General features: G+C 41.0%; 1 protein-coding gene across 3 annotated transcripts in view; it reads left to right on the top strand.

The window, feature by feature from the left end:
• ArgRS-m (arginyl-tRNA synthetase, mitochondrial) overlaps positions 1-13,740 on the top strand; it is a 45,784-nt gene that overhangs the window by 364 nt on the left and 31,680 nt on the right. Inside the window, exons 3-5 of one of the 3 annotated variants that reach the window (XM_077630842.1) lie at positions 17-122; positions 1,343-1,411; positions 11,549-11,756. In XM_077630842.1, coding sequence (XP_077486968.1) covers positions 17-122; positions 1,343-1,411; positions 11,549-11,756 — 383 coding nt within the window. Of the gene's footprint in view, positions 1-16; positions 123-1,323; positions 1,412-11,548; positions 11,757-13,740 lie in introns of those variants that run through there. The other 2 variants (XM_077630844.1, XM_077630843.1) reach the window with 2 other exon arrangements.

Here is a 13,740-nt window from a genome sequence, read left to right as displayed (position 1 = left end):
TCTATTTGCTTACCAGCTGCACGTCGCCTTTCCTGGCGGTGTCGGAATTAGATCTTTGTGACAGGCTGGGCATTGGCGCGGAAGATGTGAGGACAACCCTTAGAACAGACTTGGAAAATCTGGTGAGAATGGATTTTTAAGCGTAAGTTTCGGCTGTTTTCCTCTTTGGCCGCTGAATTGATTCCTGGGCTCTTCGCGTTTGTATGGCCAATTTCCGAGCCGTCAACATTCTTTAAATGTAAGCTTGACTTTACGGAGATTTTGGGATTTCTATATGTGTTAATACTATCACATTTGTCTGGCTTGATGAACCATCAAACCTGTTATCACGTAGGCTAGAGAAAGGGGCAGCGAAAAAATAACAAATGCGCTTTAGTGGATATTTTTCTTTACTCTTCATTTACATGGGGGCTACAAGAATTCTGTGAAAATGCTAACTAGCTTCTTCTTCATTTTCCTTTTCATTTTTCTATGGTTTTTCCCACTAGGAAACAAGAAGTAAGCACATTCGAAAGCCACTGAGTGTGATCCACTAATGCATTTCTTTAACAATTGAAGAGGCAGTCTGTCTGGCTGAATGACACATTAAGTAGTGCCCATTCAGAATCACTACAGTGCAAAATAATGAATGGGTGTCTTTCATACCAAGGAGGCAATAACCCCAGAGAGTGAACAGGGCCAAAATGGAATGGTCTGCTGGGCCCCACTCATGCTGCCTAAGCAGGTTTTATTCCAGCTAGAAGACCCTCTGGTTACTTTGTGGGAAAAAGAGTGACGCTGCTGTTGTCGCCATTAAAAGTTTTTAGTGTGTATCTTCTCTCAACCAAAAAAAGAAAACATAACAATCACAAGAGAAGATACATACTAATAACTGTTGACGGTGACAGCAGCGGCATTGTTGCCATTAACAGTTGTTAGTATGTACTGGTATGTATCTTAATTCTCTTGTGATTGTTGATGTGTTTTCATTTGTTGGTTGAGCCTGTTATGTATTTTTGTGGGCCAAGCTTTAAACTTCATTTGCAAGTCGGCGCTCGTGCTTGTGTGCCTTCCTTCGTCCTTGTTTCATTCACATAGAGCTATTCACGCTGTATTAATGTATTACCAACTTGCCCAAGCCTCAGTTTTAGCCAGTTCTAGTTAGAGTTTTGACGGGAAAATTGCAAGAACAACGTTAGACCCTCATTGTAGACATTATAGCAGGCAACCTAAATGCTATGGCATATTCTTCTTTAAAAATGTGGTTAAGAAGGCCTTCAAGTTTTTTCTTCCCTCTATCTTGCTCTGTGCGAGATATTTTTTTTCCTCTCTGCTTTGTGTGAGACGTGGGAATCTGTGGCAGCTGTCCCAGGAGGTGGTGTCTAAGGAGGGTGAGCTGGCCGTGGCCCTCGACCGTGCTACTTTTCTTCAGGTTAGCCACTGCTTGCCAGCTTTCTGCAGAAGCGTGATGTATTTTGTTTGTTGAAGGGAAACAATTGCCCTAGGGCTATTGTTTCTTGTTTTTGCAGCTGGTGTTAATGAACCTAAACATAGCAATCCACTTTCATGCACTGATTTTGAATATGCTTCTGTACAAAATACTCATTATGTTACAGCAACTGCATTTTTTTTTTACAAAATGCTGCACTTCAAAATGTGCACATCAATACCTGTACGAGCAATTAAGGGCAACTTATTTATTTTATTGATCACAGCACCCACAGTGCCATACTGTTGGGTGGGGGATGATATTACAAAGAACATCTCAGGTGAAATGTTCTTTAGAAAGTTTTTAACAGTTTAGAGACCAAGGTAAGCATGCCAACTGACAAATTTCTTTTCTCCTAGCAATACTTCATTCTCCAATAGGTACAATGGCATGCTTCAATGCTAAGTTACACATGAACAGACACCATATTAATAGGCTGCTAGGTGTTCACCAAGAGTGCATGTTGTTGGACGAGTCGGTCGTACATCGTTGAGTAAAAGTACTGTGCAAAATAATACAAACAAGGACGAGAAAGGCACAAAAACGGGCACAGACTCGCAACTGGGTTTATTCAGGAGAACAACGCATACTTATAACTTCCACACCGCCATGTCAGTCACTTACGCTTAGTGACTGACATGGCGGTGTGGAAGGTATAAGTATGCGTTGTTCTTCTGAATAAACCGTCGCGAGTCTGTGCCCGTCCTTGTTTGTATCATTTTGCGCAGTACCTTTACTCAACGGTATTCACCAAGACTCTCACTGACTCGCTGCCAGTGATACGGGAGGATGACATTATCTTACTGGTTCACCATGCTTAAATTATCATAGACTGAGATGGCTTGCGGTATGAGCACAGTCACCCTGAATAGTCACCGAGTGTTTCACACAGGGCGTGTTAACCTTTTTTTGTTCTTGAATAGCTTTTCTCCGTGCTCAGTTTTAATCGAAAAAGGTCAGTACCCTTCAGATGTGTGCCATAGCTTGCTAAATATTGAGTACGAGTTACTCAGTCACAAGTTATAATTAACAAAGTGCAGAAGCCAGGAGCATAGTGAGACAATGGTATAGTCGGATTAGTGGAGCTGTATGTTTTGAGGCATTGCTCTGCTGCTTTAGACAAACAGTGGATACTGGCCAAGAGGTTCCACTACATCTTCACGCTTCATCTACTATAGTCTCCTACAAATTGAGAACGAAGTGGCAGTTGGGGCAGCCCAATGGTGTTGACGGAGTTTCATGAGGCAGCGGTTAATCCAATTAAGCCATCGTTGACCCCCCTTTCATTTGTCGCACCCTGGGATGTCACACTAGCACGTACAAGGTGATAATAACCCTAACGTCGTCAGAATCGGTTGTCGCCATTGACTAGATGGCCGCCTTTAGGAGACATTTGCCGCTTCGTTCTTGATTTGTATCCAACTATAGCGTAGTGTCTTCTACGCACAGAATATCGCCTTATCCTAACCATTATTCGGTTAAGGAGTTTTCGCAAGGCATGCAAGGACACTGACAATGCTTATAACTCTAACAAATTAAATCAAATCAAAATTTATTCATCTTCATTTAGTACATGAGTTTTTCTGTCCAACCTAAGCACAGCGTGCTTGTTGGTTGTTCAGGCAGTACGGTGCATCACTGAATTTTTAAAAAAATTATCCACAACACAGTGACATTAGAACACTAGTACATGCATATTATGCAAAAATTATGTATACATACTGAGCAAATAGGAATACAACTCGAGAAAAAGAAAACAAAATGAACGGAGGACATCATAACACCTTGAAATGAGCCATATCTAAACAACTATAAAATCTGAAGCAAAAACAGGGAAAGTAGAATATAGCATGCAAGAAGCCATCAGTGATTTATCTGCAAGGATGAGCACCATTTTCTTATTGCTTTAGTCATTTTACGTTTAGTTTTGAAATTGCAAAACTCTTCGCCAAGTTCATTGAATATCTGTGGCACTGTCAACTCGAAACCATGGTCAAGCATGACCATGGTTTCGAGTTGTAAAACTCTTCCGTGTACAGTGGCTTCTGTGTACAGTGGCACTTCCATTGCTGCTGTCATCATGGGGACTGTGCGGTCAGAGGCCGTCTGACTCCTTGCAGATTTTGCACTTTGTTGTGTGACTGAAAGAGCGAGCAGTGTGTCGCAGGTGACAAATACACTAATATTTTTCACAATCAGAGTAAGTTATTGTGACATGAATGCAACTGGACTTGCCTAAGCAAGGCTAGTGTATATGTGTGCTGTTCCTGTTCCCCTGTTGCTCTTGCTTTTTTTCTTTTTTGTTTATTTAAGTTTTCACGCAAGCCAATTTTTAGAAACAAATTTGTTAAAATCCTTTTCTTACAGCATGGTCAGTGAACTTCCACGCTGTTACTTGCTATATTTACGGCAATATTTTTATTTGCAACCAATGCTGTAAACATGACCATTTGTGCATTAATTACTTGTTCATAAAGTGCTGTTTAAAAATCATCATCAAATCATATTTAATATAAGTATGTCAAGATAATACAACACATTAATATACAGCAGGAGGTCCCAATGTGACAAACCGTAATGAGACCTCCTTTGCGAATGAAAAGACACTAAATATTTTCGGTAACAACAGCATAAGTAAAAATTAATTAGATGAAATGCAGATATTGTCACATTATAGAATAATAATTTTGCAAACTGTAGCAGGCAACAAAAAAAACAAAAAAAAACAAACAAAGGGAGCAAGGAGTACATCTAAACACCTTCTGAACAAATAAAAAAAATTTGAAACAGACATTAATAGAAGCACAAAGGGAAATGTAAACTAAGTAATACTAGAGGATAAAATATAGCATAAGCTTTCTATTGAATTTGTGAGTCTTTGATGATTTAATATTCAGTGGGAGTGTATTCCGCAATGCAACAGATGAAAAATGAACTCTTTTTATCATAATTCATACTAACCTTATGTAAAATGTAATTATTGTTTGCAGCAAGTCTGGTACTTACTAAAGAGCAGTGAGGTATCAGTGTCACAGAGATAGTTATTGATTTGTTTAAATAAAAAGGTATCAAGGTTAAATTTAACAAGTTTCTGCACTGATAGAATTCTATGGGTCTCTAATAATATTTGGTCATTTTGATAATGTGAGCTAAAAGTCACTATTCTAATAGCCTGGTTTAGCAAGATTTCTCAGGAATGCAAATGGCTTATATATGTAGTGTCCCAGCACAAAATGCAATTACAAATGTGTGAGCGGCTGAATGCAGAGTGTAAAGTAAGTAGTGTTTGATAGTTAAATGCACAGTGCACTCTTAAAAGAATTGTTATTCTGTACAAAACTTAATTTTCATCAGTGACTCTACGAGGAATGAATTTAAGATTGCAGTCCAATTCAACACGTAAATAATTGCAGCTGGGACTTGCAGGTACGGGATATTTCAAAGAAAGATGGAAGTAGTGGAAGTAGGTGACCGTTGGTGAGATGCAAAGAAAACAGATTTAGTTGTGGTAGATTTATATGCAGTAGGTTCACATGGAATTTGCTAACTAACCAGCCCAGATAAACTATATGTGGCTGTAGAGTGCACAGGGGCGCTACATATGGCACCAAGGAAAATCGGTAGCTTCCCACGGGAAATTGTATTGAACTGAAATAAAAAATCAAAACTGAAAGAAAAATGTGTTCTGAAATAAACACCTAAAAAGTCCACTGAATTTTAAGGAAATAAAAAACCAAAGTCCAATTAGTAATTATAAGATCTGATGTTCATTTGTGGTGATAGCTCAGCTTGTACTGATGTTTGCGTGCTTCAGGCTTCATACCGTGTGGTGCCATTTATTAAAGTTCCTGGAAAGCACAGAGTTCCCTGTCTCAGTTAAATTTTACATTCTTGTTCAGCCTTGATTTTTGTCCACACTTACCTGATGCCACGACTTAGTAAGTGACCTTTATATTTGGACAATAGGTTTAATCTTTTCGGTAGTTCACATCTGTAGAAAATTTTTTCAATACCGTTTTTTTTTTTTCATGTCAGTGCCTGATGGTTTGGTAGGCAAAGCTCACAAGAAGAGCTCAACTGGCTTACAGGGCAGCAAGGCCGAATTCTGAACCACTTGTGCAACTGTGGTGGAATTTTTAATTTTCATTGATGGATATGCTACTTGCAGCAGTCATAAATTTTGTTCTGAAATTTTTGTGAAACATTTTTTGCATATTGAAAGTGAAAAGTGAGGGTATTTGCTGACCAAAATGATCATTCGCAGTAGTATACTTCAGGCTTTTTTGATTCTATGCAGTTGATAGCTCTAGAAGTATACGCCAGATAAGACTGTGCAAGGCTCTCTTCCGGACGATTCCATGACAGACCAGACTTCCGTATATTTCTGTACGATAGCAAGGCGGGCGAGTTGGTGATACATATTTGAAAAATTACAGCGCGGATAACGGGGACTTCAAGGGTAGAAAACACAGGACAAGCGCTGACTCTCAGCTAAAGTTTAATCACAGCAAACAGGCAAATATAAGCGAACAGGCAACAACCAAACATTAAAACCACAAGGCACATGCACTATGTTGGGTCAAGATAGGCAACCTCACTGTCACGCAGGAGCAGGGATGGTTTGCTGATGCACAATCTTGATTTCTTTCTCATCTTGTATGCTTCTACGATTTCTCTGGTCAATTGATTGGGGTGTTTGTACAATATGTCACTGTAATACAAGGCAGGAAGACATTATTTACACTCTCGGCAATGATCAACTAAATTCGTGGAGCGGTTAGAATCTAATGAGTTTAGATGTTCTCTCAGACGTGTGTTAATACACCGTCCTGTTTGACCAATGTAAATTTGACCACAGGACAGCGGTATTTTGTACACCACGCCCTCAGAGCATGGTAAAAATTTCTTATCATGCTTAATGCCACAAGACGCTACAGATTTGTTAGGATTGCGAGCCTTATTTTCAACAATTGAACAAATTTTATTGAGCTTATTTGGTGCCAAAAAAACTCTGTCAACTTCATACTTATGGGCCACATTTTTAAGACCATGAGACAGGCGGTGTACATAGGGAAGGACTGCGAACTTTTTCTGTTTCTGTTCATTCTGTGAAGACAGCAGCAAAGCTGAAGTTTTCAGCTTTTTAACTATTTTATTGCAACCCAAAGTGGTGAGCTCATTTGGATAACCTGCATCCCTAAGCTTTTTAGCCTGATCATCGAAGCTTTGCTTCATAGCACGGTGACAGGATTTTGGCAACGCCGATGACAAAGATGAAACAACAATTCTGCATTTTACTACCTTCGAATGATGCGATTTTTAATTCAGCAACGGTTTCTCGGCCCGTGGTGAGTACTTCCAACACATGTGTCCTTCCTCTATGGTCAAACACAAATCTAAAAACTTTATCATGTTATTAACCGGAACCTCAGTGGTGAAGTGCAAACCACATGCATTAGCTTGGAATACTTCTAACACACCAGACATGTGTCCAAGGAATTCTGTTTTTTAATAAGAACCAAAAAATCATCCACGTATCTGAAAATACGTGACGTCTTCCCACCCAAACCTTTCTGAATACCTCGATCCACGTATGACAGAAAAATATCGCTAAGAGCAGGTGCAACTCTTGAACCTATACACACGCCTGCTTTTTGGGTATAGAGTGCACCTTCCCATTCAATGAAGGTAGACTTGACATAAAATGACAACAGCTCAAGGAACCCAGCTACTGAAATGCCACATCTTTTCACAAATTGTTGTTCATCATTGTTCGAAGTAATACAATTAAAAACAGCAGTCATCAGTTCCTTGTGCAGAAGAGAGTAGAACAAATCTACCACATCTATGCTATAGGCTGTACGCAAACCTGGCTTTTGCTGCTGTAAAAATTTAACGACACACTCAGAGTTACGAATCAGAAAGGGATCATTAACAGATAATGCTGCCATATGCTTCTGTAAATAGCCAGAAACTTCATGTTGCCAGGTGTTCTTCTCTGTTACAATGGCCCGGAATGGTATTCCCGTTTTATGTGTCTTAGCAGAGAAGAAAATCTTTAAACAGTTGCTTTTTGCCTTTTTCACACTGCCTTTAAGACGTCCCAGATTCAAATTTTCAATAATTGCATAGCCATGCCTTTTACCTTGTTTGTGTTTGCCGAGACCGGTCATAAGTTCTTCTGAATGGCTAATATCGCCTCATCCGAAAACAACGTTTCTGGTAAGATGACAAAACAACCCTCTTTATCAGCAGTTACCAATCGCAAATTATTCGAAACAAGGAAGTTAATCAGTGACCCAAATCCCTTCCCACGTTTAAAACCGCTGGCTAAAACCGCTGTGCACTCCTCAACGCAACATAGTGCACGTGCCTTGTGGTTTTAATGTTTGGTTGTTGCCTGTTTGCTTATATTTGCCTGTTTGCTGTGATTAAACTTTAGTTGAGAGTCGGCACTTGTCCTGTGTTTTCTACCCTTGAAGTCCCCGTTTTCCGCGCTGTAATTTTTCAAATATATATTTCTGATTTTTAGTTTTCTTGATTATTTTCTATATTATGCACAGATTATTCAGTAGGCCAATTGTTAATTTCATTTTGTGAAAATGCTGATATTTAGGAAGAAAAAAAAATGATGAGCAACGTCGTGGCAGAAGCAGTGTTTTTGCGCACATCACTATTTTGTAACTTTGAAATGATGTCGGAATGGAGATATTCAAGCCATGACGGATGTACTTTGCCTGTGCTAAAATTTGAGAAAGAACATGTAGGGTTTTTTTTTAGATATTCTGAGAAAGTTTTCGCTTCCTAGAAAAAAATTTCAAAATCACCAGAAGTCTCAAAGGAGACAATATTCAAGAATTTTTTCTCTGCAACTGTAAGGCAGATCTCCTTTTAATTTGCAGAATAGATAAGTATCTAGATGCTAAACAAGTGTACCTATTTTCATTGTTATATAAGGTAGAGAAATAGAAGAAAAATTGCCTAAATCTGGCACTTTTAATAATGTGAACAAAAAACCCCAATTTTTCTTAAAACTTCTGAAACAAGTCTCTAGAAGGAGACGAGAAAAGAATGTGAAAGAAGATGTTGCATTATATTGTTTCCAACAGTGTTGTCCAAGCTCAGACCTATAGCTTCTCGAGCATCAGCAGAAGTGGCTAAATGAAGGTGCAGGAGCAGTAGATACACCCTCTGCTGCTCTACATTTTCCCATATGTCAAGACTGAGATCATTTCTGTCAAGAGAGAGCATACCTGATTGCATTTCTACAGCCAAACACCGATCTGTGAAGTAAGCAGAATTCAGTGGCGTTGCTATCACCGGGTTCGAGTTAATAGTTGGAGTCGCGGCCTACAGGACTGCATGTAAACAAAAGTTTTTAATGTAAATTTTTACTTCACAGTGCCCCTATGATACTGCACATGTCCCCAAGCCATCGCTTTGTCATTCTGCTGCAGGCATACCGTGGCTTATTTTCTTTGCTAATTCGCATTTGATTAAAAATACATTTCGGTTTCTATTTCAGCTCTCTGCATTTATTTTGATTGGTTTAAGCATGTGATCGCTATGATGGAGCAGGCATTCCCTCAACTTTTTTACATTTTCTTCTCGCTTTTGCATATTAGAGAGACTCCAAAATGAGTAGTGATGTCCTCCTTCGTTAACAAAATGCAATAAGAGCCTAGTACCGAATGTGGATTCGTAAAACACCTGGCAAGCGCATATTGGAATATTTAAAAAATGCCTTGGCTTTGAAATTACGTCTTACACATCCACATTCTGTTCTAGATGTAGTTGTCATTTTTTAATTAAAATTTAATCTCACGGATGCACTCTGAGAAAATTACAATACAGCTTTTGTTTACATACACTCTCATGGGCCGCTCTCCCAGCTGTAACCCGCCCTCGGTGATAGTGGTGGCGTCAAATCCTGCTTGTGTCACAGATCGGTGTTTGTCCATAAAAATGTAATTAGGTATGCTCTCTCTTGAGGAAACAGGTCTCAGTCATGGCATTTCGAGAAAAAAAGCAACGAAGGGCATAGCTTGTGCTTCTGCACCTTCATATAGGCGCTGCTGCCAATGCTCAAGAAGCTACAGGTTTGAGTTCAGATAAAATTGTTGGAAACAGTATAATACAACAGGTTGTGTAGCATTTTTTTTGCCTCATTCTAGAGAGTTGTTTCAGAAGATTTAAGGAAAATTAGAGATGAGGTTTTTCTCCTTTGATTTTTGGAAAAACTGCTGCATTAAAAAATGGCTGATTTAGGGCAGTGCTTCTTGCACTTCCCTATATTATATAATGATGGAAGTTGGTACGCTATTTTAGCACCTAGATGCTTATTTATTCTGCAAATTTGAAGATGTGTCTTATAGTCGCAGAGAAAAATTCTTTAATATTGCCTCATTTGAGACTTGTGGCATTTTCTAGACTTTTTCTGGGAAGTGGTAACCTCCACAGAATAGTGCAAATAAGCCTGACATAATCTTTCTTATGTTTACTTTTAGCATGCAAAATATAATCATCGTGGCCTCTGCGACGATTCCGTTCGTAATTTTTTCTCCCGAAATATTATCATTTTCACAAAACTAATTAACTGCAGGCCTACAGGCATACTGAATGTAATGCCTCGTTGATACGTTTCCGGTTCATACGATTTTCCGGTGCTTTTCCGGTGCGTACGCTCAAAATCGTGGACATTAAAAATGTCTCATAGAGTTACATTTTTCCCGGTTTATACGTTCCCGGAAAACACGATTTCCCGGCTCCTACGTTTAAAATTTCGACAAATTATGGTGGTATAATATGTTTATTGATCAACCGCACATGTGCAAACATACAAGTGGGCTGAACGAGAGGGCACGCGACATGTTTTTGTGCGACAGTCACCCGCCGTGGTGGCTTCTCTGCAGTGCCTCGATGCAACGAGGCGAAGCATCATTAAAATAAAAAAAAAACGGCGCGCTAGCATTCGCAACGGCCGTTTCTGCGCGGACGCGATATGACGAGGAGAAACGTTGAGGTTCCTTCGCGGCGCATACGGGAAACTAGGCGAAGCTTCTACGAACTGCAGCGATGGCCGGGTCTGAGAAACGCAGCTTAAAAAGCAAAAACACTGCGACAATCAGCCGCCACGGTGGCTTTCTCACAGTACTTGGGTGCAAAGGGGGGAAGCATCTGAAAATACCAAGGAAGAGATTTTGGTTACTTTCGTCACTGCCGTCGACGGACCGGATGCGTTACGGATTTCTTTCCACGCTAAAGACAGCGCTAACGCGGACTGAATTCAGCGCGCTCTGGAATAGGATCTGTCCAGCTCTTGTGCCAAGAAATGCCAATCGACATTTTTATAAAGTGAAATTGTCAATAAATGCCTTTTTTTGCCTCATTCAACAGTTCCATTTCTCAAAATCGTGCGGTTTGGATCATACGTTTTCCCGGATAATACGTTTTTCCCCCGCAGGTAAAAAAAGAACGTACCAACGAGGTTTTTTTGTATAAAAAATAAGCAAGAAATTAATTTTTTTTACATATTTAGGCAGTTTGGTCTCTCATGGAATTGCCCTTCCTCTTTTTGCTAAAGCTGTTTTGCTCTTTTTTATGAAAAAAGCATCTTCATCACTTTCCTCTCTTTTGCTTCTGTTAATGCACTTAAATTGTAGCATGTTCTTAGCATGGAAACAGCCGAAATTAAAAAAAAAAAAAAAACTGTCTGTTCCTGACTAACTTTTGGCCTACATGATGACTTGCATGGATCGTGAGCCTCGCTTTGGGTGTGGCAAGTAAACGCATCAACATCTTAGTCAAGTTCAAGACCACTCACAAATAAAAGGTTGAGCCCTTTCTTTGTTCCTTATATCAGTAGCCTTCCCAGTATTCTTGCAGCTGTAGACAACATCCATGAATGAGCAACTGCATGATGACATAAATGTATGGATGCCCATGCATGCCTGCCATTGGTCATTCATATTGATACAGGGCAGCTTCAGTTTGCCCGCAGTGTCATTTGTTTTTGATGGCTCAGTTGGAGGTGAATGGTTGGTAGCATGCAGTACTTGGTGCTTTTCTAAACGGGTGCAGGCAGCACTGCAGTCAGCTGGTACCATGCCATGTGTTGTGCCTGCTCTGCGCTATGTGGTGGACTTCAGCTCTCCCAATGTGGCCAAACCATTCCATGTGGGCCACCTGCGTTCCACCGTGCTGGGCCACAGCCTGTGCAATCTGCTCAGCTTTGCTGGCCACCACGTCACGCGACTCAACTACCTTGGGGACTGGGGCACCCAGTGTGGTATGGGCCATCCTCTCCTTGTTCGCTGCTGAGCTTCGGGATATGGCCTCCATGGCTTCCCTCTTTCTTCACACCTTGCCTTGTCTTGCCATAAACTTTTTTGGCCACTTAAGCTTTTGGGAACAGTAGGCAAGAAGTTGGCCATCACTTGATTGAGCAGTCATAGGCACTACTGTGAGCAGAAGGGGCTAGTAGTTTGTCGTTCATGGTTTCAAAACAGCACAAATAACAAAAACAAAGAGTGGACACACACAAGTGCTGAGAGTACTTGTGTGTGCACATTTATGCAAGATGTACTTGATTTATTTGAGGAGAAAAATATGAGGAGTAATAGTGCAGCTCAAAGGCAGCTCTGAGGCAGCTTTGGGGCATAAAAGTGAGAGGCGTGCAAATGTCAAGTTTTTGGTTGCAAAGCGAATATAAATAATAAAAATTGGTTGAATTGAATAGCTCCAAATATTAGTACAAGTTGTTATCAAATAGTTTCAAATACCAATTGACGTAGTCGAGGGTTCGACGGCATACCGTCTGGTCAGGAATCATGGCTTGATGAGGTTCACTGGTCTGTGACCAAGGTCAACAAAATAATGACGTTTCGGGAGCGCCACGGCTCCCTTCTTCACAATGAGCAACCAGATGGACGTCCCGGGCTTTTTGTAGCGGTTACTATCGTTCTGAGGCATTTCGCGTAGATAGGGTGCAATGTGCCGTCATTCTTATTTATTGTGTGGGGCGTAGTCTGGATGATTAATGACCCGAGATTTCGGCGGGCTGATACATTCTTTTCCGTTGTCACTATATCTGCTTCATCCCAGTTAATTTCATGACCAGTCTCTTGCGCATGCTCCGCGATTGCGTTCGTTGTCACTTTTCCTTTTCTTACATCGTACTGATGTTCTTTCAGGCGTCTCTTGAAATCTTTCGTTTCGCCTATGTAAACTGATGAACAGTAGGCGCAGGCAATCTTCTAAACCACGGCGGGAAAATTGGCACCAGGGAACTGGTCTTTCACGTTTACAAGCTCATTTCTTATCTTGCTTGTTGGGACATGTGCAGCATGGACGCCGTGCTTGCGGAACATCCGCGCCAGTGCCTCGCTGATCCCTGATACATACGGGATAGCGGCTCGTTTCGGTTTCGGTGCGTTAGCACTTTCGTCTTCCCGGGCAGTAGGCTTACTTGATAGAGCCACTTTTTGCGTGTTCCGAATGAAGGAAAGCGGGTAGCCGTTTCTTTTCAAATCTTTTTCCATGGTCTTCATTTCATGGCTTAGGGCGGCGTCTTCACTGCATACTTTTCTGGCACGGTTGATTAGAGATGCAACCACTGACCGCTTATGACTGACAGGGTGTGCTGAATTGAAATTTAGGTACCTTCTGGAATGCGTCGGTTTCCGGTAGACGCGAAAACTAAGACCTGTCGGAGTACGGGTTACCACAGTGTCGAGGAACAGAAGGCAGCCGTCGGCCTCTTCCTCAACAGTAAAGTTGATTGAGGGCTCAATGGCATTAAGGTGATCGAGGAAAGTGCGGGTGTGCTTCCAGTCTATGACGCAGAAGCAGTCGCCCACATACCTCAGAAATACTTTTGGTCGCGGTTGGAAGGTGGCCAAAGCTTTGTTTTCGATGGCTTGCATAGCGATGCTAGCCGCTGTGACCGAGATGGCTGCCCCCATTGCTGTGCCAAAGGTCTGTTGGTAGAAGTTACCGCTGTACGTAAAATATGTGTTGGCGAGACAGAACTGCAAAAGTTGGCAAAGTTCCGCTGCTTCGAATGGTGTACGATTCTGCCACAAGGTGTCATTCTCGAGATGTTGCCTACATGTCTCAACTGCGAGATCAACAGGCACGCTTGTAAAAAGCGAGCAGACGTCGAAAGAAACGATCTCATCTGTGTCTTCTAGGGCGACCTCTTTGACCTTGTTGATGAAGTCAGATGAATTCTTGATGTCTGTGCCTGTCTTGCCCACCAGCAGAGAGAGAAC

This window comes from Amblyomma americanum, chromosome 7 (genome assembly GCF_052857255.1).
Source record: "Amblyomma americanum isolate KBUSLIRL-KWMA chromosome 7, ASM5285725v1, whole genome shotgun sequence".
In the NCBI taxonomy this organism is placed as follows: Eukaryota; Metazoa; Arthropoda; class Arachnida; order Ixodida; family Ixodidae; genus Amblyomma; species Amblyomma americanum.
This window is presented reverse-complemented; position numbering and strand designations above follow the sequence as displayed.